We start from the raw sequence: 27,504 nt of genomic DNA on the forward strand, positions 1-27,504 counted from the left end.
CTTTGGAGCGGCTGCATTACTTTCAAAATCAACTTCGGGAAAGACTTGTTGTGGTCTGGCGAGGGTAAAACCAACTCACGAAGAAAGTAGAAAAGTTGGAGACATGGACGGCGTACTACAAATGACACATTCACTGTGACTTCTGCCCTCCTTTTCCTCCCAGAACGGCCTTGGACAACCCTGCATCCATGACGTCGGACGACTTTTATGATTTCTGGTGTTTTTTATGTTTTAGTTGTGTTTTGGTGCCTCTAGCCCAACTATTTATGGACGATGTCCTTAACTACTTTTTTGTATTTTTGTCATTTGGTGAACTTTTTGGTCAACAAACCAGGTCGGGGTAAGTCCACCTATTTTGGGACAGACTCTATATACTCATTTTCCGACATTAATAAAATATTGACTTAAAAAATATAAAAAATTTAAATATTGTGCACAATTAAATAATAATTTTAATTATTATTTTTAAAGCTAAATTTTTATTTTTTAATTGTCAATATTTCATTTTTCGGTTAGAGTAATCATTTTGATCTTACAATTTGTAAAAATAAAAATAATTTAAAAAGATAAGAAATGCTTTTTTATATTTCCAAATAAAAAAGATTTATATAAAAATTATTTTTATGAAAAATTTCCAAATAAAAAATGTTTATATTAATTTAAATAATACAAAATGTAACAAAATTGTAATGTTTTATTATTTAAATTTAATTAAAAAAAAAAAAAAAAAAAAAAAAATCAAAACTTTGAAAAGTAATTTACAATTTTCCTAATTACTAATACAATTTTATTTTATGCTCTAATTTGGAAAAAAAGTGAAAAAAAAACATCTTCCACCGAGAAGGCTCGGTATGTCCTTCCATGAGGCAAAGATATGAAAATGGTACCATGGGTCTCGATTCTTATATCGTACCATGAAGAAGATGAAGAAAAGAATGCTAGTATATATAAAAAATTAAAAAAGATGCTTGACTAAGGAAATGGAGAGTGCGTTCTACTCTAACCAAGGATGGATGGTTGATGATGAAGATCTAAAAAGAAAACAAGAAGATACCTGAGAAAAGAAATATGCCATGTCCACTGTACAGAGATGAAGTATATTCCTTAAAAAATAAATAGTAGCCCTAGTTTCAAAAATCAACAAACCTCCGCTAATATATATACCATATAGCTGGATAATGATAATTTCTCCTTTGTATTTTGAAAAAATTCCATTCATAGGACTCACAAACTCAATGGGATGGGATATCAAAGAAAATCAAACCCTAGAACTGACAATCCCCATCGTGAAAATCCGTGTCTATTGAATCCACCTCGAAGCTCGATGGCCCAACATTGTGATACAACGAAGGCCGAAGCAATGTGCGCTTGTCGTCAGGCGGACGGGAGGGGAGCGGAGGCGGTAGAGATGCTGCCTTGAGTTTATCTCTATTGTTGATTCGCCAAATATTCTGTAATCAGACGGATGCCCGAGATGCCGCTTACTTTAACATATACTTATCTAGATTTAGGGTAGAAAGGAAGCATGAACGCCCGGTGAATTCGTAATGATTTTAAATGGATTCGTAACCCAGATGATTAGTACAGGAGAATTTCGTAAATAAATATAGTATACATTTTGAAAGAGAGAATTGATTTTAATTTGGATTTGAATTTGAATTTTGAGATTCATGCCATGCATATTACTTCATAACATAGTAATTTTAATTTAAATTAACATAAATATAGTATACATTTTGAACGAGAGAATTGATTTTAGTTTGGGATTTGAATTTTGAGTTTCATGCCATGCATATTACTTCATAACACAGCAATTTTAATTTAAATTAACAGTGTGAGCATAAAAAATTTGATTTAGAACCATTAATTTAATCCATTAAAATGTATGCATATACTCTTAAAAGAAATTATGGGAGGAAATTATTTAGGTCTATGGGTGTTAAATGGTATACCTATCAGCGTAAAAATCACCAAAAAATTCTGGGAGGAAATTATTTAGGTCCATGGGGTAAAATGGTATACCTATCAGCGTAAAAATCACTTCGTCGCACCACGAAAGTTCTTTGAGTCATCAGCTACGGGATTGGCAGAGCTGACACGTTGAATTTGCGTAGACAACTCACGGGATATTAATCTGATCCATGTCTTGTCCAAAACTGCACACGCCAACAACGGATGTCACTTGTCTTGGGCAGAAAGATTTTACTTGACATGTTGAATTTGGGCAGACAACTCACCCGATTTCAATCCGATACACGTCTTCTGAAGAACTGCACACGTCAACCACGGATATCACATTTTTTTCCCCTTAAATCTCGATGACCTTCGACCAAAAAAGAAATCGTTACGTTGAAACATGAGTATCGAGAGTCTGGTAAAGGAAGTAGGCAGGCTCGCCATTCCGCTGAAAGAGGCGGGTGATCTGCGGCGACTGGTGGACAGAATATCGAAGGCGAGGGTGGTGATGCTCGGAGAAGCGACCCATGGCACCCACGAGTTCTACGAATGGCGCCGCAATATCTCGGAGTTGCTAATCTCCCAACACGGTTTCAACTTCATAGCCCTGGAGGGCGACTGGCCCGCCGCTCAACAGCTCAACAAGCGAATCCTCGCCACTCCAAAACACACAGCAGGCAGGCCGGCGGTGGCGGACGTTCTCAGGGAAGCCTTCACCCGATGGCCGACATGGATGTGGGCAAATGGAGAGACCGAGACGCTCCTGGAATGGGTCTCAGATTTCAACTCCAACGTTGCCGACAGCGAAAGTCGGCGGCGGGTACGGTTCTTCGGGCTGGATGTCTATTCTCTCTTCGACTCCATCCAGGTCGTAATCGAGGAGCTCAACAAGGTGGACAAAGCATTAGCTGAGCGGGCGCGGAGGCATTACGCCTGCTTTGATCCCTCCAACCGGAACGAGGAGGAGTACATGACCAGTCTTCTCGAGGTGCCCGAGGGTTGCAAGTCCTCCGCTCTCAAGGTACCGGCATCGATTCTTCTCTTCTTTTATTTTTATGTTGATTCTTATCTATAACAGTATTCTTTTTTCAGAGACCTATAACAGTAGTCTATACCTGCGAATTTTTGGAGTTGCGAGACCTACGTATGGATAGTGATACAGAGAACCTACAACTTTGCTCAACTTTCCTATGACTGCCAGAACAGGCCCCAATTCAGTCTACTCCGCCACCACAGTCTTGCCCGGACCATGTTGTCTTGTCCACCACACAATTAAAACATGGATCAGTCACTAAATTTCATTTTGAAATTTAAATTTGAAATTTGAAATTTTGGATTTTCGAATTTGGATTTGGATTTTGGAATTTTGGAATTTGGATTTCGGAATTTTGGAATTTGAATAAATTTCGGACTTTTGGAATTTGAATTGAATTTTGAAATTTCAAATTTGAATTTTGAACATACCGCTAGCTAGCGTAAAACGTAAATTAATTATTTGCGGTTTGAAATCAAATTTTGAAATTTGGGAATTTGGATTTGGATTTGGATTTGGGAATCAATTATTTGCAGTTTGAAATCAAATTATTTGCAGTTTGAAATCAAATTTTGAAATTTGGGATTTTTGAATTTGGATTTTGGAGTTTGGATTTTGATTTCGGAATTTTGGAATTTGAAATTAATTATTTGGGGTTTCAAATCAAATTTTGAAATTTGGGATTTCCGAATTTGGATTTGAAATTTCCGAATTTGGGATTTCCGAATTTGGATTTGGATTTCGGAATTTTGGAATTTGAATAAATGGAATTTGGATTTGGATTTCGGAGTTTTGGAATTTGGATTGGGATTTCCACATCTAGCAAAATGGCAGAGTTAGATATATGTCCGGGATATATACAAAATATACTGTTGGATATAGCAGCATAATATCTTCAGCTAAAGACAAAAACTGTTTAAAGACAGTAGAGGAATATATGTTCATACCTGGCTGTGCATCTCCCTAAATATCTCAGAGAGTAAGAAAATACATACCATATAAACCATTGCTATTGATTTATATGTCATAAAGACAGAAGTCCTGAATTTGAAAGTAGTTGGTTGTCGTTTTAATCTGCATTCTCCACACCCCTTGGGGAGTAGATAGGCCTTGTTTGGATAATGCATCAGCTTCCCTCTTGTTTGTTTTGGCTCTATGAGAAATAGAATAATTTTTCTTGTTGATCCATAAAGCTGTTATTCTATCCAGCCATCTAACAAGATGGATGTTTTCTATGTTATGCTTTGACAAAACATGTTCAATAATTAATTTAGAGTCTCCATAGATATGTAGCTTCGAAATATCTAGGAAAGTACAAAAGGAAAGGAGTCCCGCTAATGCCACCGCTTCAGCTCTGTTGTTGGAACCCTGTCCTATTTCAAAACACTGATCTGAAAACACCGCATGCACTCGTTCCCTGTTGTGCTGCATCATTGAAAAAAGCACATGGTGGAGCCATGGATATCCTTGCCAAATGATTCATATCGCCTTCATGACTGTTGTCTATTGTTGTGTTGTTTATCCTTTTCCTTTTGATTTGTCCAACCATATCCAAGGAGTTGTATTGGGATATAATAGATGACACAACAGAGGAATTGGGTTCCACTTTAGCCTCGAAGAGCCTGCCATTTCTCCATTTCGATATAGACCAAATGGTCAATAAAGGAGTAGGCCTCCATCCTTTGTACATGGAGCTCCAGCTTTTGAAGGCCACAGGAATTGAAGAGAAAGAGCCATGTGTGAAACCAAAATGAGCCGCTAAATTTTCCCATATAGGCAGCACCTGTGAGTATGTGAGAAAGAGATGAAAATTACTCTCTGAATGGTTTCTACAAAGGATGCAGATTGCAGGCCCTTGCCATTTCCTTTTTTGCAAGTCTTCCCACGTAAGGTTCTTGTCGTGGAACACCAGCCATGCAAATATAATAATCTTCGTGGGGCATCCTGTTTTCCAGAAAGCAGAAGGAAAAACTTCTTCATTAGTACCCGCCTCCATGGATAAAAGTTGCTGGTATATTAATTTAACCTGGACCGCCGAGGATCCGCCAGAGCCATTCCAAATGAGAAAGTCATTGTTAGCCACGCGAAAAATGCCATGGGCACGAAGCTTTAATAAAACATTATTCCATTGAGACTTCAAAACCTCCCGCAGCTGAAGTTCCTCTGCAGTTTTCCAAAGTGGTATGGCCCCCTCCCATTTGCTGATAACGCTGGGCCAGAAGAAAATTCCACGATTATGGGGCGCTTGCAGCAAGAATGGGCCAATATGTATTTTCCCGACGCCTCCGGCTAGCTCATCCTGTCCAATTATTAATTTTGCACCTGTTTGGAATTTCCAAATGAGGCTTTGTCTAAAAAAAAGGTTCCAATCTCCTGAAACCTCTCTAGATAGCGGATCCATGGGGGGTCCCAATATGATTTTTCCAGATCCAGAATGACATGTCCCTATTATTCATGTATTTAGCACGAATTGCCGAGCTCCACATTGAGTTTCTCATGATGGCTTTCCGCATCGACTTACATATCAATGCCTTCAGGAATTTTGATAATTCTAAAATGCCCCATCCTCCTATATATTTGGGCCGAGTCAGAGCAGATAGTCTGGAAAGATGATATTTGAATTGGTCCATTTTACATCCCTATATAAAGGTGGCAATCATCATGTTCATGTTGTTTATAGTTGCGGACGCAATATAAAATAAGTGTGCCTAGTAAACCATTGTCTGAACGAGAACAGTTTGGGTCAGAATCAAGCGTCCACCTTTTGATAGGTAAGTATGTTCCCAAGCAGCAATTTTTTTATAAAAAAGGTCTGCTATCCAAGACCAGTCCATCACCCAGTACCCATTAGCTTTCAGATTAAAACCCAAGTATTTGAAGCCGTTCTAGAGGGGGTTGACTTTGATATTAAATAATAGAGAAAGGAAAATAATTCAATTCCCATTTATGTCTTGGACATAAAAGGATGATTTCCCTTCATTAATATTCATACCTGTGGCGCATTGAAATCTTCCCAAGATTTTATGAAGGCAAATCCAGGAAGCCCTGCATAGCATAGCGGTGATGAGAATGTCGTCGATAAAAAGGTTGTGAGATATGGATATTCCTCTGCATATAGGAAGGGGCCGACAGAAATTTTGTTGTATTGCCCTCTTTATGTGGAGACTGAGAGAGTCCATAATTAGGATGAAAAGCAGGGGGACAAGGAACAACCTTGCCTAAGCCCCCTGGCAGCTTTAAAAAAAGGCGTAGGAACTCCATTGATCAAGACTGCATAATTTACCTCATCCACACACGCCATGATCCATCCCGAACATCTGTTATCTAGGCCGATCCTTGTAAGGAGACAACAGATGAAACCCCAGTCAACATTGTCATACGCCTTCTTTAAAAAAAAAATTAATATAGCAGCTTCTAGATTTTTGTGATGGATAGCATGCAGGGATTCTTGTGTGAGTGCCACTGCTTCTAATATGTTCCTGTCTTTGAGAAAACCGTGCTGTTCAGGAGTCAAATGCAATGATAATACATTCCTCATGCGCATTGCTATAATCTTTGATATGGTCTTATATAAGACGTTGCATAATGAAATGGGACGAAAGTCTGAGAATGATGTAGTTAGTCCCTTTTTAGGGATCAAGGCGATGTAAGTGGAGGATAAACGCTGACTGATTTTTCCACTTACTCTTGATTCTTTGACCATGTTAAGAATGTCATTTTTATACAAATCTTAGAAGTGGATGAAGAAGTCGATTGACCAGTCATCCGGTCCTGGACATTTGTCCTTTTAAAATGATTTCATCGTTGATAATATTTCATCCTCTGTAACCGCAACGAATAGAGCAGCATTTTTTCATCATTAAACATAGAAGGGTATGTCTTTATGCCCCATAAGATATCAACAATGTTGCTACCGGTGTCTCTCTTGTATGCCCTTTTGAAGAAGTTAACAGCTTCACGGGAAACATCCTCTTGGGAAAAGACAGAATTTCCCAAGTCATCCTTAATCTCCCATATCGTATTCGTCTGTCTCCGTCTATTTGCATATTTATGAAAAAACTTTGTGTTTTTGTCGCCTTCCCTGAGCCATATGGCCTGACTCTTGAGTCGCCACGTAGATTCTTCCTCCGCTAGAATCTTTCGCTTCATTTTTTCAAGGTCCCATATTTGTTTCCTCGTGAATGAGGAAATGGAGGCATATTTGAAAAATCTAGATAAGCTTTGAAGTTTTTTATCTATCATTCAACTTCCTTCTATTTGTAGCCAATTTCTCCCGTTGCCATGATTTCACTTTAGCGCGGATACAGGATAAGCGATTTATGAAGTCATGTGATTGATAGGGTTTCTGAGCTGTAAGTTGCTGCCATGTATCCTTTATGAACTGGATGAAGCATTCATCAGAGAGCCACGTTCTGTTGAATTTAAAAGGATAACCCTTTCTTCTCCCCGAATTCTTCCACTGAATAATAATGGGACGATGATCAGATATATAGGCTGGATAGATCTTCATTAATGGGAAGCTGAATCTCTCAATCAGCTTGCCATGAATTATGAATCCTTCAAGTCTCTTGGCCATGAAGGAGTCATTTGTTCAGCTATTATCCCAAGTGGGGCCTTGACAAACTGGTTGGATGTCAATGAAGTTATATTTGATAATGGCATTTCGAATCATACGGCCAATAGGATCCATTTTCCTGCCGTTTCCCCGGATCTCGTTGATAGATAGAGTGCTATTGAAATCTCCTGCGATCATGAGAGAATCCATATCAAAAAATTCAGAAGACAATAATTTATCCCAAAACTGAAACTAGTTCCTATATGGGGCATATAGATTTAAGATGTGGATAGGCTCGGAACAATCTCTAAAATGGGCCAAAATCAGAATGCCAGCAAAGCATTGGAAGGCTACCGCTTTGATCCATCTTGGGTCCCATAACACTGCTAAACCACCTGATAAACCATTGGAATTTGTAGCCGCCATGTACCAGGATGGGAGCATTCTCCTGAAATATGAAATTGTCTGAGAGCACTCATGCATCGTCTCCTGAATTAGAAGCAGTCTATAATCAGAGGATCGAAATAGGTCCTTTAGGGCCATGAATTTTGGGTTTGCACCCAGACCCCGGATGTTCATGGACAAGATATTATTCATTTTGTACCACCGGGGCCGACATGCTCTAAAAGGCCCAGGACGAGAAAGATCATCTGAAACTACTTCGATAATAGGAACATCAATAAGATTAAATTTCTGGGGACCGATTCCTTTCTACCCGGTCTTCTGCAGAAGTGCCTACTTCCCCTTTTCTCTTTACGTCGAACCGTTATGTTGCCAGCTGATTTCGGGCTAATGACAGGGGACGGGGAGCGGTCAGGCTTGTAAATTGTAAGAGGTTTCAAATTAAGGGAAGCCCTTTTTAGCAGGTGGTCGATATCACAGTCAAATGAGTTTTTATCTGAGGACCCCGGGGAGATGTACGCAGTAGGGGTATCGCACACAGCTTTGCCTTTATAGCCAGCTATCGGAGCAGGAGAGGGCAGGATATCATTGAGATGGGAGGGATAGACGGCCGGGGATCTGGGGGATGATGAAATGTAGTGAACATTAGAGGAAGGACCAGCCATTGATGGGTTGTCTATCTGTGGTGGAAGGGGAACAGCTGAATCGAGGAAGGGTTCTGGAGGAGGGGGAGATAAAGGGTGATCCAACCGGGGAGAAAACTGATCATTATGAGACCGAAAATGAGGTTTGGGAGTGTGCGCTGACCGTGGACGACATTCCATGGAATCATTTCCTCGCCCAGAAGGGTCTGTTGATAACGATCGAGCTCGGAAAAGACGGGACAATCTATCCATGGGCCGGCCATTATGAGGAGAGAGTTGAGATATAGAAACAGAAGAATAGCAAAAGATATCATCATAAAGAGGCCGTTCCTTTAAAACACCTGCATTAGATACACCGACAATTTTTACCGGAAGGGATTTTTTATGATGTATAACAGTGGAACACCGAGGGCATTGAGGGAGAAGATGACCTGTTTTGTGACACGCCGAGCACCTGAATGGTACTCCCTAGTAATCCAAACGTTGACGGACAGAAGACGTGTTCCAATTTAGATCAATCGATTCTGGAAAGCCTCCCCTATAAGCTTTCTCTATTAAGATCTAGGCAACGTGCTTATCCTTAGCACCAATGCATATTGGATCCACATATATGAATCTTCCAACCGCGTTGCCTATTTTTTCCATCGTTTCTTTGGTCCATAGCTCGATGGGCAGTCCTGGCAATTTCATCCAGATATAATTGTTTTGCGGAGTACTTCTGAGGGGATCAAAACCAATACACCACCTGTATAATGCCAAAAAACTTCGATCTCAAACCCAAGGCCTTGAGAAAATGAATTCCAGATCTAGGTTTCGGAGGAAATGGAAACTATACCAATTGTTCATCAGTCGAACAATGGTAGGGGAGTAGCCAAGCCAGGGAGCCCATCTGGCAGAAATCCATTCTCTGATTTGTGCCTCCTCCATAGACGGAAAGAACCAGCGACCCACAAAAGCTTGCTTTTGTAGGATTTTTATTCTATCAAGAAGTAGAGGTCCATCCAGGTTGATGGCTTCAGGCGGCAAAGAGGTTTTGACCGGTTGATTGGGGCATTATTTCGACTGTCTATCGGGTCCGCCACCTTTGGAGGATTGTGCCTGCTGGGAAGAGGGAATGATGTCAGCATACAGCTTGGCTGCCCATTCAGATTTTGCTGACTGGCTGACGAGAAGGTTTTCCGCTTCAATGGTTGCTCGCACCAACGCCGAAGCCGCAGAATTGTCTGAAGGGATGTCCATGCCAGAGGACAGATACGATTTTTCGGATTCCAAGATTAGATCCTCCAAAGATATGCAGGAAACCCAAGTACCACCAGGTTTTATGTCTTAAGGGAAAAGGACCAAAAATAGTCTTAAAAAGCAGTACAAAAAGGTCCGGAAAAGGATGGGCTCTAATAGAAGGATAGGGGAATGTCTGCCAGTGACGTAGAAATCAGAACCCAAAAGTTTCCCTTCAGTGAGGTGAATTAAAGCAATATCTCAAACCTCTGTAGAAATTGGGAAAGTGGCTGCGGGCATTAATCATCGATCAGGGAGAGTAGGTGACCAAATATTTCCAGCCGCCAGATACGGAAAACCAGAAAATTCAAAAATTTCCGGCACCAGAAGGTTGGAATTAGTAGATGAAAAATCGATGAGAAACTACCTCAGGAAGACACTTCTGAGCAGATAATGCAACAACAGTATATCTCATACACACACCACCATGGACCTATCCTGATTCGAAAATCAGAACATGGTTTTGAAATGATAATGAATTTCTTGAAAAATATTTTAGTTTTCCCCCACCAGCTTATGAATTCAGATTCAGACATATATTACTAAAACCAGAGTTGAACATACTATGGAGCTAGTGTGTTTTGGTTATTGTTGACTCGCTAGAAAATCTGAACCACGAGCATACCGGGTGGAGAGCACCATGGGCCATTTCATTAGTTGCGCCAAGAGTGGTTGAATCCAAGTTCAGTAGAAATATATCATGAGGGAAAAGAAATATATCATGAGGGAAAATATACAGTGGTTGATAATAGAGGTCTGAGCCGAAGAGTAGGTGGTCGGGCCTACCACCCACAAGCTAGGAATGAAATAGCATGAGAGATAGATGCGGAAAGGAAAGAATAAAGTGAGCAACAACTCGAGGGATGGGAGTGGATGGTCTTGCCACGTTTTATGTTGCATACAAGCCCGATTGACAGATACGCCAAGGGGATGGCAACAACGGAAGAGAACACGTACAGAGGGGAGACACGTCCAATGAAATCTCACGAATGTTCCTCTTCCTCCTTAAAAAGTAGATGGAAGGCCATGGACCAGAAACTGAAAACAGAGGGCATCATGGCAGTTACCTATTGGACATTGGCTGATGCTCTCCAACGCGGCAGCTCGGAAGTTGCAAGCAACGTACAAGTTGCAAGCAACGTACAAGTTGCTACGCTTACTCAAACCTCCATGGCCTTGTTACATTTTCTTCTTCGCCTTGTGTCTCCCGTTGAATGTTGAATGTTGAATGTTGTGGATTTGGATTTGGATTTGGATTTGGATTTGGGGTTGGGGTTGGGGTTGGGGTTGGAATCGGAATCGGAATCGGAATCTCGGAATTTAATAAATTTTGGAATTTGAATTGGAGTTGTCTATAATGCGACTTTTTGAGATTCCGGTGACGGAATCCGGCGGAAGAAATTGAGATGAAATCATGATTTGTTGCAGTTAAAATGGTTTTTTAACTGCATATTCGGATTTAGCACCCTGAAAAACCCCTGGGACGCTTTCATTGTGCAGAAACTAGTTATCAAACTTGGATTTCAATAAATTACTGCCGGATTTTCACCGGAAAAAATCGCCGGAAAAGCTTTCAAAAAGTCGCGTTAAAGACTACGGCATTTGAATTTAACATACCGTTAGCGTAAATTAGCGTAAATTAATTCAAACACGTCTGGACCATGTTGTCTTGTCCACCACACAATTAAAACATAAATTCAATTTGAAATTTCAAAATTTAAATTTGAAACAATTAAAACATAAATTCAATTTGAAATTTCAAAATTTAAATTTGAATTTTCAACATTAGCATAAATTAATTAAAACACGCGCGGACCATGTTGTCTTGTCCACCACACAATTAAAACCATTAAAACATAAATTCAATTTCAAATTTCAAAATTTCAAATTTGAATTGTCTTGTCCACCACACAATTAAAACATAAATTCAATTTGAAATTTCAAAATTTAAATTTGAATTTTCAACATACTGCTAGCGTAAATTAATTAAAACATGGATTAGTCACTAAATTTGAATTTTCAGCATACTGCTAGCGTAATTAATTAAAACATGGATCAGTCACTAAATTCAATTTTGAAATCTAAATTTTAATTTTGAAATCTAAATTTGAATTTTCAACGCATAAATTAATTAAAACATGGATCAGTCACTAAATTCAAATTTTGAAATCTAAATTTGAATTTTCAACCTACCGATAGCGTAATTTTTAAAATTTGAATTTGAATTTTCAATATACCGGCTTAAATTTTAAATTTAAATTTGAATTTTCACAAACCGCTAGCTTAATTTTTAAAATTTAAATTTGAATTTTCAATATACCGCTAGCGTAAATTTCAAATTTAAATTTGCATTTTCAACATACCGCTAGCGTCACACGAATCCAAAATTTGCAGGTATGAAGGTATAGTCTATACAGACAATTGGAGTAGCCTATACCTGTCTATACATACAATTGGAGTAGCCTATACCATAGACATGCAATTGGAGACATGCAATTGGAGTAGCCTATACTTACGAATTGCAGTACTTTATAAGTTTCAAATTCGGAATTGGATTACTTTATAAATTTCAAATTCGGTCATGGATCCATGCTTTCAAACCATGGCCAAGATGTCGGTGGACAGAAAAAATGTTCAGGATGGTGGTGGTGGAGTCCCTTATCAACTACTTTAGGAAAGTTCAGGGACCAAAACATGGCGGTGGACAGAGAAAATGGTCAGGATGGTGGTGGTGGAGTCTCTTATCAACTACTTTAGGAAAGTTCCCGGAACATAGGAAAGTTCAGGGGCCAAAACATAGGGAAGTTGAGAAAAAGTTGTACTCTCTAATACATGTCATGGCATGAGGGTATCACCAATACCCTCAACTCAACTCAACAAATTTACAGCTATAGACTACTCCAATTGTAATTGTATGTATATTTGCCGCCAAGGTTCTTGGAGAGAAAGTGAAAAAACCAGTGAATATGAAAAGTCCAATTGTAATTGTATGTATATCTGCTGCCAAGTTTCTTGGAGAGAAAAGTGAAAAAAAAAAGTGAATATGAAAAGTCATGAACAAATTACTTCGAATATAAAACCAAAAACCATAAAATTGTATTCAAGGTAAGACATCACATCTAAATCTAAAAAAAAATTAGCCGTGATGTCTTACATTGATTCATATGTGTGACAATTGTAGTTTTTTTCTTGGTTTCCTTGTATCATGGCATGTATGTAATCACCAATACCCTCCACTAAAACAATTTACAGCTATAGACTATTCCAATCATATGTATATTTGCTGCCAAGGTTCGTGGACCGGGAGATGTGATGTCTTACATTGATTCTTCTGTGTGACAGTTGTTTTCTTGAGTTCCTTCAAAATAATTGTATGTATATTTTGTTTACATTGATTCTTATGTGTGACACATTGATTCTTGTGTGTGACAGTTGTTTTCTTGATTTCCTTCAAAATAATTGTATGTATATTTTGTTTATATTGATTCTTATTTGTGACAGTTGTTTTCTTGATTTCCTTCGAAATAATTGTATGTATATTTTGTTGTCATAGTCAATGGTCTTGAAATGCGATATTGTTTTATGGTAATCAACAAATATCTTGGAATGGTCTTGGAATGTGATATTGACATTGATTTTTGGTAACCAATCAATCAATATTTGTGTGGCTATTTATCTATTAATACTCACTAAGTACATCCAGTCAGACTCGTAGGCCATCCAGTCAGACTCGTAGGCCATCCAGTAGACTCCTAGGCCATCCACATCCCTGGTGGGTCTCCATCTCATGGCATCAGGGCATCCTTCTGCATTTTTATATGGTAAAAGGATGGCGAGTATCTCCCTATCTATGGAGGCCATCCACATCCCTCGTGGGTCTCCATCCCATGGCATCAGGGCAATTCCTATTTCATGGCCTATTGAATACTTAATGCGGCCTGACATGCAGGCCATTTAACTTTCGCCCTTTCAGTGAAAGCACGCCCATCGAGAGGGACCTTAAGAGAGGGAGGGCGAAAGTTAAATGGCCTGCATGTCAGGCCGCATTAAGTATTCAATAGGCCATGAAATAGGAATTGCCATGGCATGAGGGCATCCTTCAACATTTTTATATGTTGAAAGGATGGCGGGTATGAAAGTATAAATAACGGTCATAAAAATGTTGAAAGGAGGCCATGAAATAGGAATTGCCATGGCATGAGGGCATCCTTCAACATAAAAATGTTGAAAGGAGGCCATGAAATAGGAATTGCCATGGCATGAGGGCATCCTTCAACATTTTTATATGTTGAAAGGATGGCAGGTATGAAAGTATAGATAACGGTCATAAAAATGTTGAAAGGATGGCGACTATGAAGTTATAGACGACGGTCGCATAGCTATGGAGTTAAGCTATGCAATCGCCCACTTATTTGTACATTCATCAGCGCCATCCTTCAATTTCAATTTACCATTTCTTGTTGTACATTCATCAGCGCCATCCTTCAATTTCAATTTACCATTTCTCGATGCCATGGGATCAATGAGGAATGGTGATGGGTGGATGGCTGCGAGAGATGAGAATTTGATTAATTTGATCTACTCAATAGGCATTCGATGTACTCAATGAGCATTAATAGATTAATAGCTACATAAATACCTAAATATTGGTGGTCTCTATTTTTGGTGATCTCTATTTTCTTATGTCTGACTGCTGTTTTCTGTATCTTCTTTAGAATAATTGTATGTATATGTGATGTCAATGTCAAGGTTCTTCGAGATGTGCTCCGTCGGCAAATGGACAACGCCACGGAGGAGGAAGTGTTCGATATCCAGCAGAATGCGAAGATCGTGAGCGATGCCGATGAGTATTACAGGGCGGTGCTGTTTGGGCACCGGAACTCGTGGAACGTACGGGAAAATCACATGATGGACACGCTGGCCTTTCTACTAGACCGATGGCCCGGTGGGAAGGCGATCGTGTGGGCTCACAACACGCATGTCGGAGATTATAGGGCAACCACAATGGTCAACTTCGGGCAGGTCAATCTGGGCGGCCTTGTCAGGCATAAATACGGGCCAGAAGCCGTGGCCCTCGTCGGCTTCGGCTCCTACCAGGGCTCCGTCATCGCTTCCGACAGATGGGGCGGCTCGGTCCAGAGCATGCCCGTGCCGCCTGCGCGGGAAGGGAGCTACGAGGACATCTTTCACATAGCGGCAGGCAAGAGTGGTAATAACCATTTCTACGTTATAGCTCGAGAGGACGAGGAGGCAGAGGGGAATAAGACGCTGGCGAAGGTGAGAGGACACCGGGCTATAGGCGTTGTGTATAATCCGGAAAAGGAGAGGGGAAACTATGTGCCTACGAGTCTCTCTGGTAGGTACGATGCTTTCGTATTTTTTAATCAATCCAAGGCGTTGGAGCCTTTACCTGCCCATCTCAGTCCAATGAAAATATCAGAGGCTTGGCCTAGCGGAGTCTGATATGTAATATTCTCGTCTGTCAATCAATCTATGAAAAAAAAGCTCGGACGAGACCGCGTTCATTATCCAGTCTCCACAGTTTGCACGGTCTAGGCCACTTGGGAACCATAACATTACCCTTTTCAGTGTTCACTAGAAAGTAGCTGCTATCTCAGTAGGTAAAGTTCCGTTAACTGCCTTGTTTCTGGAAGTGGTTATCATCAAATTCGAAAGAATCGTGTATATATTCATCCGCTAGGTTGAAGGGATTTATCCAATCTCTTCAATAGGTACTGTGCCTTTGGATCCCTCGTTTCCAGAAACGGGACCTGTGCTCGTCATCAAATTCGACTCATCCAATCTGGTTTAATCATCAGTTAGCTTGATTGGACTCATCCAATCTGTTTTAATTTCAGTGTCTTTTTTCCAAAGGATGTTTTAATCTCAAGTTGAGTATGTATCCACTCGTTATGTTTTTAATTTCTGAAAAACCGGTTCAGTAAATATTCAGTCGTTATGGTTTTAATTTCAATATATATATATATGAAGTGAACCCATTTTACTGATATGCTTTTAATTTCAATATCAGTAAAATTGAAATTAAAACACACAAGATCTCTGGCTTCAACTTTACACACAAAAGCGAAGCCATTTTACTGATATGCTTAATTTTACACACAAGCATCTATAAGCACATCTATGAACACTGCACTTATAATTTAAAAACAAATAAATAGAGAACTCTATAAAATAATTGAACGATTACACGGATAATATAAGTTAATTTCAAATAATCTCAGTAAACAGAGAAATTTCAGTACTAAAGAATTGTAAAATAATTTAAATATTATACTCATATTTAAGTAAAAGAGTAAAGAGAGAAACTATGTGCATCATATAACTATAAGTGCATCACACAACTATAACAGTTACTACAAAGAAACTATGCGCATCATATAACTATAACATTTATGTGCATCATACAACTATAACATTTATTACAGAAATTTCAGTATTAAAAAATTAAAAATAATTTAAATATTATAATCATAGTTAGAGAAACTATATCTTTATATAACTATAACATCTATGAATCTTTTAAATATTATAATCATAGGTTATAATCATAGGTAGAGAAACTATAGCTTTATATAACTATAACATCTATGAATCTTTTAAATATTATACTCATAGTTAAAGAAACTATAGTTTCATATATAACTATATAATTTAAATATTATACTATAGCTTCATATAACTATAACATCTATATAGCTTCATATAACTATAACATCTCTATAGCTTCATATATAACTATATAATTTAAATATTATACTATAGTTTCATATAACTATAACATCTATATAGCTTCATATAACTATAACATCTATGTGCAGATTCAGAGAAATTTCAGTACTCAAAAATTATAAAATAATTTAAATATTATACTGTAGCATCATATAACTATAACTATTTAAGTTATAGTATAGCTTCATATAATTATAACATTTATGTGCAGATTCATAGAAATTTCAGTACTAGCAAATTATAAAATAATTTAAATATTATACTATAGCATTATATAACTATAACATTTAAAATAATTTAAATATTATACTATAGCATTATATAACTATAACATTTATCTATAACATTTAAAATAATTTAAATATTATACTATAGCATTATATAACTATAACATTTATCTGCAGATTCAGAGAAATATAACATTTATCTGCAGATTCAGAGAAATTTCAATACTAAAAAATTTTAAAATAATTTAAATATCTTACTCATACTTTAAGTAAAAAGAGAAACTATAACATCTATGTGCATATCTTACTCATACTTTAAGTAAGAAGAGAAACTATAACATCTATGTGCAGATTTATGAAGACTGCATTTATAATTTAAAAACAAATTTCGTTTTATATGCAGATCTATGTGTATATTTATGAAGACTGCATTTATAATTTAAAAACAATTGCTTCATATAACTATAACATCTATGAATCTGTTATAACATCTATGTGCAGATTCAGAGAAATTTCAGTACTCAAAAATTATAAAATAATTTAAATATTATACTGTAGCATCATATAACTATAACTTAAATATTATAGTATAGCTTCATATAATTATAACATTTATGTGCAGATTTATAGAAATTTCAGTACTAAAAAATTATAAAATAATTTAAATAGTATACTATAGCATTATATAACTATAACATTTATCTGCAGATTCAGAGAAATTTCAATACTAAAAAATTTTAAAATAATTTAAATATTATACTCATACTTTAAGTAAGGAGAAACTATAACATCTATGTGCAGATTTATGAAGACTGCATTTATAATTTAAAAACAAATTTCGTTTTATATGCAGATCTATGTGCTGCATTTATAATTTAAAAACAATTTTTGTTTAGATCAAATTTTAATAAACATGGAATTATAATAACTATGTGATGCTATCTATGCAGATCTATGTGTATATTTATGAAGACTGCATTTATAATTTAAAAACCATTTTTGTTTAGATCAAATTTTAATAAACATGGAATTATAATAACTATGTGATGCTATATGTAGATATATGGGCATTTCATTTACAATTTACAATTTAAAAATAATTTCTAGTAAATAGAGAATTACAATAATCATGTGTATAGATCTGTGAAGATTACACTTATAATTTAAAAACAAAAATACCAAGAGACTAATCATTTTTGTTATAACATATACGAAAATATACCGGAGATAGATAAATGTGCAATACATATTATTTGAACGATGCGTCTACAAATACAATTTTATGGTTTTTTTAACGATGCATATACAAATACAATTTTATGGTTTTTGGTTTTATATTTCAAGTAATTTCTTCGAGACTTTTCACATTCACTGGTTTTTCACCTTTCTCAAAACTGAATAATCATAATATTTAAGAATTATGTTTTATGTTTTCAATATTCCCTCTTTAAGAAATGTACGTGACTTTAAGAATATGAAAGTGAATTTTATGTTTTCAATATTCCCTCTTTAAGAAATGTATGTGACTTTTAAGAATATGAAAGTGAATAACAGTGAATGGACACATGCGTTTTTTTGAATATGGTGTTTTAAATAAGGTTACAAAACACATTAGTAGCACAATTTGAAGTCAAACTCTTTTATGGTCAAACTCTTTTATGGTTGATAGTTTAATTAAGACTACTAACTTTAAGACTCCTAACTTCACTAACTTTTAAATAAGATTACAAAACACATTAGTAGCACAATTTGAAGTCAAAGTCTTCTATGGTTGATAGTTTAATTAAGACTACTAACTTCAAGACTCCTAACTTAATACTCCTAACTTCACTAACTTTTAAATAAGATTACAAAACACATTAGTAGCACAATTTGAAGTCAAAATCTTCTATGGTTGATAGTTTAATTAAGACTACTAACTTTAAGACTCTTAACTTCACTGACTTTAAGATTCCTAACTTTAAAACCTGTTTTAAAGTAAAAGTTGACTTCTTCTTATAAAATGGGAATTTTCACATTGTAATTTAAACATTACTATAACTTTTGGAGATGGTAGTTTAAACATGACCACAAATTGAAGTCTACTGTAAGAGAAAGTTGACTTCTTCTTACAAAATGGAAGTGTTTTCACATTGTAATTTAAACATTACTCTAACTTTTGGAGATGGTAGTTTAAACATGACCACAAATTGAAGTCTATTATTGGAGATGGTAGTTTAAACATGATCACAAATTGAAGTCTGACTTCCTCTACAAAATGGAAGTGTTTTCACATTGTAATTTAAACATTGCCATAAATTTTGGAAATTGTAGTTTAAACATGACCACAAATTGAAATCTAATAGAAGTAATGTTTGTAATTTAAACATTACCATAAATTTTGGAGAAACTTGTCTTAAAGTAAAAGTTGATTTCCTCTATAAAATGGAAGTGTTTTCACATTGTAATTTAAACATTACCATAAATTTTGGAGATGGTAATTTAAACATGACCACAAATTGAAGTCTAATAGAAGTAATGTTTGTAATTTAAACATTACCATAAATTTTGGAGATGGTAGTTTAAACATGACCACAAATTGAAGTCTAATAGAAGTAGTGTTTTCTATTGAGTGATGGCTTAAGGAGAATTACAAACCAAATTGAAGTCTAATAGAAGTAATGTTTTCTATTGAGTGATGGTTTAAGGAGAATGACAAACCGAATGGTTCTCATGGAACATGAGTTTGTATCTCACTACAACTTTTACTTTAGCTATGGCCTCTCGTCTCTCGCGGGATGCTAACTTTAATTGTTTTTGTGGCTTAGGATTGCTTTATATGACAATAAACTACTAGTTGAGTACAATTCCCTCTGTTAGATACAATGTGAGAAGATGAAAATCTCTCTACTATAAGATGTGTCAATATTTAAGAATGAATTCTACAATATGATCAATATATATCTTCTTGACTAATAAATGTCATTTCCAAGAAGTGATTCATTCAAGGTGAATTTTGTTCTCACAGGGTTCTTGTGATTGGAACATTTTTTTTTAATGGTGAGAATTTTTTCTAAAATTTTTACAAGTTGAAGTTCAACACACTATTTTTTCATGTCACCAACTTGATGTCAATGTTAGCAATTTAGAATCTAGAGCTTTCTTAAGAAATCTAGCACTCTAAAACTACTAGATTGGTTTCGAGTAATATTGAATATGAAAGGTCACTTCTTTTTTCAGATCTAAGACCAATCTTATGATTGTTGGTGATGACTTCTTCCAAAGTTTTGATAATGGGCTTGGGAATGCAAGTGACCTCATCAGGTATTGGGTATGAGTGGGAATAAATCTCAAATAGAGAATTGTTTGACTAAAAATTAGTTACAAATATTGATTCCTTTGTTGTAATTCATACAGTTGGAGTTATGATTTGAGCTAAAGAATTTCAATCTTGTCTTGGGAATCTTGTAAACAAGTTAGAATATTCATGAGAATCTTGTAAACAAGTTAGAATATTCATGAGAGAGGCTTTATTAGTATTGACTATATTAAGAATAACTTGTGAATCTTCTAAACAAGTTAGAATATTCGTGAGAGTGGCTTTATTAGTATTGACTATATTAATAATAATGGAGAGTATGGAAGTATTTGTAACTCATCAACTATAATCATTTTCACAACAACTTAAACTCAACAAATGAAGGGTGTTATCTCCAACCATAAATGCACTCGTTTACAACTCAATTCAACTAATTTTGAAGAATGTAGAAGTGAACTTATAGAATACCAGTTGCAAGTTATAGTCACTCTTGGGTTGAATTGGTCTTCAAAATTAAATGTGTAAGCTTTAACTCTTATCAACTAACAAATCTACATGTGTAGGATGCACATATGATAGAGCTAAGTGTTGAGTGCCAAAATGTAATCCTCTCAACAATGTAAATGGGCCTCAATTGATTTTGTGTAGGATGCACATATGATGGAGCTAAGTGTTGAGTGCCAAAATGTAATCTTCTCAACAATGTAAATGGGCCTCAATTGATTTTGTGTAGGATGCACATATGATAGAGCTAGGTGTTGAGTGTCAAAATGTAATCCTCTCGACAATGTAAATGGGCCTCAATTGTTTTTCTTTTGTATCTTGGATTTGGTATGAACAAAAAAATTTAAAATGCTAATAGGGAGTCGTGCTCAAAATTATTATTCGAAGAAATTGCTTTCATTCAATTGACCACAATACTTGGGAAGTGTCACTAAGACAATGCTATGCCTTCATGCCAAATATGAAGGAGAATTTTGGGAATACCCATAGTCAATGTGTGTCCCACAATGGTTACAAATAAGGTTAAGACAATGCCATGTCTTCATGCCAAATATGAAGGAGAATTTTGGGAATACCCATAATCAATGTGTGTCCCACAATGGTTGCATAATTTTGGGAATACCCATAGTCAATGTTTGTCCCACAATGGTGTGCTTGCATGGTTGCAAATAGGGTTAAGACAATGCTATGTCTTCATGCCAAATATGAAGGAGAATTTTGGAAATACCCAGAGTCCATGTGGTTGTATGTTTGCAAATAAGGTTAAGACAATGCTATGTCTTCATACCAACTATGAAGGAGAATTTTGGAAATACCCATAGTCAATGTGTGTCCCACAATGGTTGCATGGTTTCAAATAGGGTTGCACCTCAATTGAAAATTGTTGACTTCATAGATCAAACATTAAGTGATAGGAGGGAAGTCGAGTGATAGAAGGGAATCGACTTCTTGAAAAACAAACAAGCTTTTCAACCTCTAGTTGAAACTGGAAATAAGAATAAGATTAAAGTACTATCACTTACTCAACCAATGAGTAATCTACCATTCATTATAATCACTACAAATGGTCCCAATAAGTAATCTACCATTCATTATAACCACTACAAATGGTCCCAACTGTTACACGGGTTAACTTTCAAGAGTTTTGCTTTGATTCATTGAGGAGGTGATGACTCTTATTGAGATCACAATGAGAGATGCTAAGTTGTCTTTCAAGATGAAATTATTTTTGTGAGTTTGTATACTAGAATTCTTGTTATTTAGGATATTTTCTCTGTTATTTAGGATGTTATTTAGGATATTTTCAAGAGAGTGAATAACAATTAGTCAAAGCCTAGTCTGTAACACTTAGGATAAATACCTTATAAATGTATTTCAAAATTTGATTTTCAAGAAACAATTTATAGGAAGGAAATTTAATGGGAATCTTGGAGAATGAGATAGTAAAGCCAAAGGGGATAATAACCATGGATTTGTCTTCCCACTACATTCATCGGTTTCATGAATTCTACGAATGGCACCGCAACATCTCAGAGCTCCTAAAATCCCAACACGGTTTCAACCTCATAGCCCTGGAGGGCGACTGGCCCACCGCTCAACAGCTCAACAAGTGAATCCTCACCCCTCCAAAACACACAGCAGGCAGGCCGGCCCTGCCGAGCGTTCTGAGGGAATCCTTCACCCGTTGGCCGACGTGGATGTGGGCAAATGGAAAGACCGAGACGCTCCTAGAATGGGTCTCAGATTTCAACTTCAACGTTGCCGACAGCGAAAGTCGGCGCCGAGTACGGTTCTTCTGCTTGGATGTACATTCTCTCTTCGACTCCATCCAAGCAGGGCTGGAATTTCAAATTTTTTCTGCCGGTCAAATGAAAATTTGATGACGTTTTTGTATTTTTCATGCCTTTCATTTTACGTTTTATTCAAATTTGTGAGTGTCTATCTTTTTTTATCATTTTTATTTTGGCATTTTTTAAATGAATAATTTATTTAACATACACTTTGTAATAGAAGTTCAATTTTTTTATAATTTTTCATGGTTGGATGAATATAAGACTAGTGTCAAATTTTGAAAGTTTCCCTATTTATTTTCTTATCTAAGTTGTCTATGATTCAATAGAGATTCATTGAAATCACAAGTTTGACCAGTGAACTCTTCACAATTAAAGTGCCCTAGAGATTTTTAGGTGTGTTGAATCTATATAAATAGTCAAAAACACCAATTTAGACAACGCAAATCAAAATTTAACAACAATGTGTAAATAGTATTTATCTTTATCTCATATGAATTCACTTCTGTAAAAAGTATTATTAAAATTATATATCAAAAATGTCTGCCTTTCGACCCAATAAACAAAGAGAACAGAAAATAAAGTAATAAGCAGTAGGTTAGGTTAAGAGCAACAGCTAGTACCTGGAGCAAAACTGATCTTTTTGCTGTTTAGTTCAACAGAAATAGTGTAACCTTGTTGCTGAAGACTTCCTATGATGCTAAAATTGCTTCTTTACAAATAGGCCAATTGAAACCATCCTGAAAATGGTATGTTATAGATGAAGGTCTTAGCTTCAAAAGGTCTCCGAAGTACTTGAAAGTTGAAACAAGTGTCTAAGGGGAATTTTGACTTCTGCACATGAGGAGCTTGATGGAATTGACTCACAAACGCTGCTTTTAAAGCATCATAGGGCCGTTTCACTAGTTGGCTGATAACAGTTCCGGTTTCCAACATCGTCCCTCCTCTGGTTGAAGTGAATTGGAAAGCGCTAGAGGAGACATTGAGGGTGGTGTCTCCCACTATAATAATCTTATGTTCAACAAAATATCAAAGCGATGTAGCTTTACGATTCGACACTGAAGCGGTGAACTTGGAGTCAAAAGGGAATGGACACATTCTGGCCGAGACTCAATTTTCCTTTAGCTTTGGGGTTCAAAGAAGTTGGGCAGGTAGTAAGAGAGACTTTTGCTTTTGGCCCGAGAAGGAAATGAGAGGGAGCCTCTGCCAAACGCCAGCAGCCCAATAGAAGAATTGCCTTGGTATTTTGAGAAATCGGTTCCGAATCCAAATCCAAACTTTTCAATGGCCTGAGAATCCAACCACAGTGTCTCCTGACTCATCTCCGCCGTGACATGGCTTCCACCATTGGTTTGGGTTTGCAAGATGCACTTCTTTCCGCTACAAGATACGCCGTCACCTTCCAGGTTTCTATCGCATGAGCTCCAATCCAGTTTCTTGTAAGAGGAGAACCCATGTCTGTAATCGCACTTTATCCATGACATGTCCGACGAGGTATCAAAAACCACCAGGATGTTATGCTTTGCAGGCTTCCTAAAACCCACATTCACAATATAGCTTGTGCCTTCTGTACGTGGACTTACTTGCAGCGTGCAATCGGGATACTAAACCATTGTCTCGATACCTGCTCTGCAACAGCAAGCTCGTCCATTCATTCGAATTCTGGGAGAGATTGGGATTTCGCTGATGTGCAAATGGTTCCATCTCTAATCCTGCTTCCATAGACTCCTGCACAATGTTGGACTAACCCCACAATCATGCTTCTTACTTCAGATGGACCATGCTTGCTACTTTAGATGATTTATGCTGGGAATGGCGCGAATATCCTTTCCCCATTTCAATTTTCAAATTTTGAATTCACCAACTTCATTAAATTCTTTCGTCCAGGACAAAGGCAACTTACGTTGGAATCACGATACCATAACCGTGAGTTAACGAAATTGGGTTAGGCGCATTGGAATTTGGAACGTCAAGTGACTCACCAGTGGTTGTGAACTGGAATACATGTCAAAACATATGATGGCAGGATGACCATGTTTTAGGAATAACCATACGCATAGGTTGGCAGGGTGCTGTCAAGATAGCCTGGTACTGATAGGGCACTGTCTGGAGCTGTATTAAACACTAGACTGTTGGAAATATTGCTTGCCAATTTAGAGGCACTTGTAGGTTAAGACAGGTATTATAGATTTTGACAGGTTCAATTTGAAATGGGCCGTCATTTTGACAGGTTATCGATTTCTAACACACGTCAGATTTGACGGGAGAAAATTTCTGGTGACAGTCAAATACGTTCTGGAACGCCAAATACGTCCTGTGGGACGTCAAATTCCAGGCCTGCATCCAGGTCATCATCGATGAGTCGAGAAGGTGAACAAAGAAATGGTTGAGCGCGTGCGAAGGCATTACGCCTGCTTTATCCCTCCAACCGGAACAAGGAGTACATGATCAGTGCCCTAGAGGTGCCCGAGGGTTGCAAGTCCTTTGCTCTCAAGGTACTGACATCGATTCTTATGTCTTAACAACTATTTTTTTAATTCTTATGTCTAACATTAGTTTATACTGGCCACGTGACCTAGGTATAGATAGTGATACAGAGAGTACCCATAACTTTGCTCAACTTTCCGATGACTGCTCGAATAGGCCCGATACAGTTTACCATCAAAATCAACTAAGAGACTATGCTACCATTGTCCTGCCTAGACCATGTTGTCATGTCCTGTCCACCACGCAATTAAAGCATGGAACAATGACTGAATTTGAAATTTCAGCATAACGCTAGCCCTACATGAATCCGAAAATTCGCATACATACAATTTGGAGTAGTTTATAAGTTTCAAATTCGACTGTGAATTATAGTAGTCTATAAATTTCAAGTTCGGTCGATGATCCAGGCTTTAATGGACAGGACAACATGGTCAGGATGGTGGTGGCGGAGTTTCTTAGTTGATGGAGATGGTGGAGCGTTCAGGGGCCAGAACATAGTAAAGTTGAGCAAAAGTTGTAGGTACTCTCCAATACATGTCATGGCATATATGTATCACCAGCTGATACATGTCATGACATGTATGAATCACCAATACTCTCAACTCCAAAAATTTACAGCTATAGACTACTACAATTGTATCTAAATTTGCTACCAAGATTCTTGGACTTGGAGATGTGATGTCTCACATTGATTCATATGTCTAAGAGTTGTTTTCTTGCTTTCCTTCAAAATTGTAAATTTGCTGCCAAGATTCTTGGACCTGCAGATGTGATGTCTGAGTTGTTTTCTGGTTTTCCTTCAAAATGATAATAGTTGTCTGTATATTTTGTCGGCACAGTGAATGTTCTTGGAATGTGATATTGACATGGCTTCTTGGAATGTGTGTGATATTGACATCGCTTCTTGGCAACCAATGTTTTTTAGCTATTAATCCATTAATGCTCACTAGGTACATCCAATCCCCTTACCCATATTCCAATCCCCCTTGGCAACCCATATTTGTGTAGTTATTCATGCATTAATGCTCACTAAGTACATCCAGTCCCCATCTTTGGAGGCCATCGACCCATCCCGATCCCCATCCCTCATGGCTCTGCATCCCATGGCATCCAGGCATCCCTTTATATTTTGTACGTTCAAAGGATGGTGAGAATAAATGTACAGATACGCCGCTGATCGCATCCCTTGTTACCCAGTTGCTTGTAGAGAGGTCGAACTAGCTCTTCTAGGAGCTCCCACCATCAAACGCCCTCTGCGCACTTCAATTTCGTTGACTAAAATGTGGTTCAGAGCTTCTGCAAAGCGCTGGTTCGACCTTTCCTCAATCAACTAGGCAATAAGGGATAAGGGATGTGATCACTGACGTATCTATACGTTCATCCTCGCCATCCTTTCAACGTACAGAAACGCAAAAAAAGAATGCCTAGGTACCATGGGATGCGGACCCATAAAAGATGGAGATGGATGGATGGCCTCCATAATGTACTTAGCTACACAAATATTGGTTGCCTCATTTCTTATACATAAATGGTTGCCTCATTTCTTATACATAAATATTGGTTGCCTCATTTCTTATGTCTGACAGTTGATTTCTCGATTTTCTTTAGAATAATTGTATGTATATGTGTTGTCACTATCAAGGTTCTTCTAGATGTGCTCCGTCGGCAAATGGACAACTCCACGGAGGAGGAAGTGTTCGATATCCAGCAGAATGAGAAGATCGTGAGCGATGCCGGGGCGGTGCTGTTCGGGCACCGGAACTCGTGGAACGTACGGGAAAATCACATGATGGACACGCTGGCCTTCCTACTGGACCGGTGGCCCCGTGGGAAGGCGATCGTCTGGGCTCTAAACATGCATGTCGGAGATTATAGGGCAACCACGATTGTCAACTTCGGGGAGGTCAATCTGGGCGGCCTTGTCAGGTAGAAATACGGGCAAGACCCCGTGGCCCTTGTCGGCTACGGCTCCTACCAGGGCTCCGTCATCGCTTCCCACAGATGGGGTAGCTCGATCCAGAGTATGCCCGTGCCGCCTGCGTGGGAAGGGAGCTTCGATGACATCTTTCACAGAGCGGCAGGCACGAGTGGTAATAACCATTTCTACGTTATAGTCTGAGAGGGCGAGGAGTCAGAGGGGAATAAGACGCTCGCGAAGGTGAGAGGACACCGGGCTATAGGCGTTGTGTATAATCTAGAAAAGGAGAGGGGTCACTATGTGCCTACAATTCTCTCTGGTAGATACGATGCTTTCGTTTTTTTTAATGAGTCCAAGGCGTTGGGGCGAGGGGTCACTATGTGCCTGCAATTCTCTCTGGTAGATACGATGCTTTCGTATTTTTTAATGAGTCCAAGGCGTTGGGGCCTCTATCTGGCCATTTCAGTCCAATGAAAATATCAGAGGCTTGGCGTAGCGGAGTTTGATATGTATTATTCTCGTCTGTCAATCAGTCTATAAGAAAAATTGGCAGTTCGGATGAGACCGCGTTCATTATCCACTCTGCAGTCTGCCCAGTCTAGGGCAATTGGTAACCATAACATTCACTATAAAGTAGCTTTTTAGAGTTCACTATAAAGTAG

General features: G+C 37.6%; 1 protein-coding gene across 1 annotated transcript; it reads left to right on the top strand.

The window, feature by feature from the left end:
- The first annotated feature begins 2,320 nt into the window (after nucleotides 1-2,320).
- On the top strand, nucleotides 2,321-15,758 carry LOC149232998 (uncharacterized). The gene is made up of 2 exons (XM_089379620.1): nucleotides 2,321-2,977; nucleotides 14,618-15,758. Exons 1-2 carry the CDS (start codon nucleotides 2,357-2,359, stop codon nucleotides 15,329-15,331), a joined length of 1,335 nt encoding a protein of 444 aa, XP_089235746.1. The 5' UTR covers nucleotides 2,321-2,356; the 3' UTR covers nucleotides 15,332-15,758.
- The last annotated feature ends 11,746 nt before the right edge of the window (nucleotides 15,759-27,504 follow it).

Source organism: Pinus tabuliformis, chromosome J (genome assembly GCF_031772625.1).
Source record: "Pinus tabuliformis cultivar Carrire ecotype Pingquan chromosome J, CPIR1, whole genome shotgun sequence".
Lineage (NCBI taxonomy): Eukaryota > Viridiplantae > Streptophyta > Pinopsida > Pinales > Pinaceae > Pinus > Pinus tabuliformis.

Coding starts and splice junctions, on each gene's coding strand:
- LOC149232998 (XM_089379620.1), top strand. CDS start 2,357: ATGAGTATCGAGAGTCTGGTAAAGGAAGTAGGCAGGCTCGCCATTCCG. Junction 2,978..14,617: donor GCAAGTCCTCCGCTCTCAAG/GTACCGGCATCG, acceptor GTCAATGTCAAG/GTTCTTCGAGATGTGCTCCG.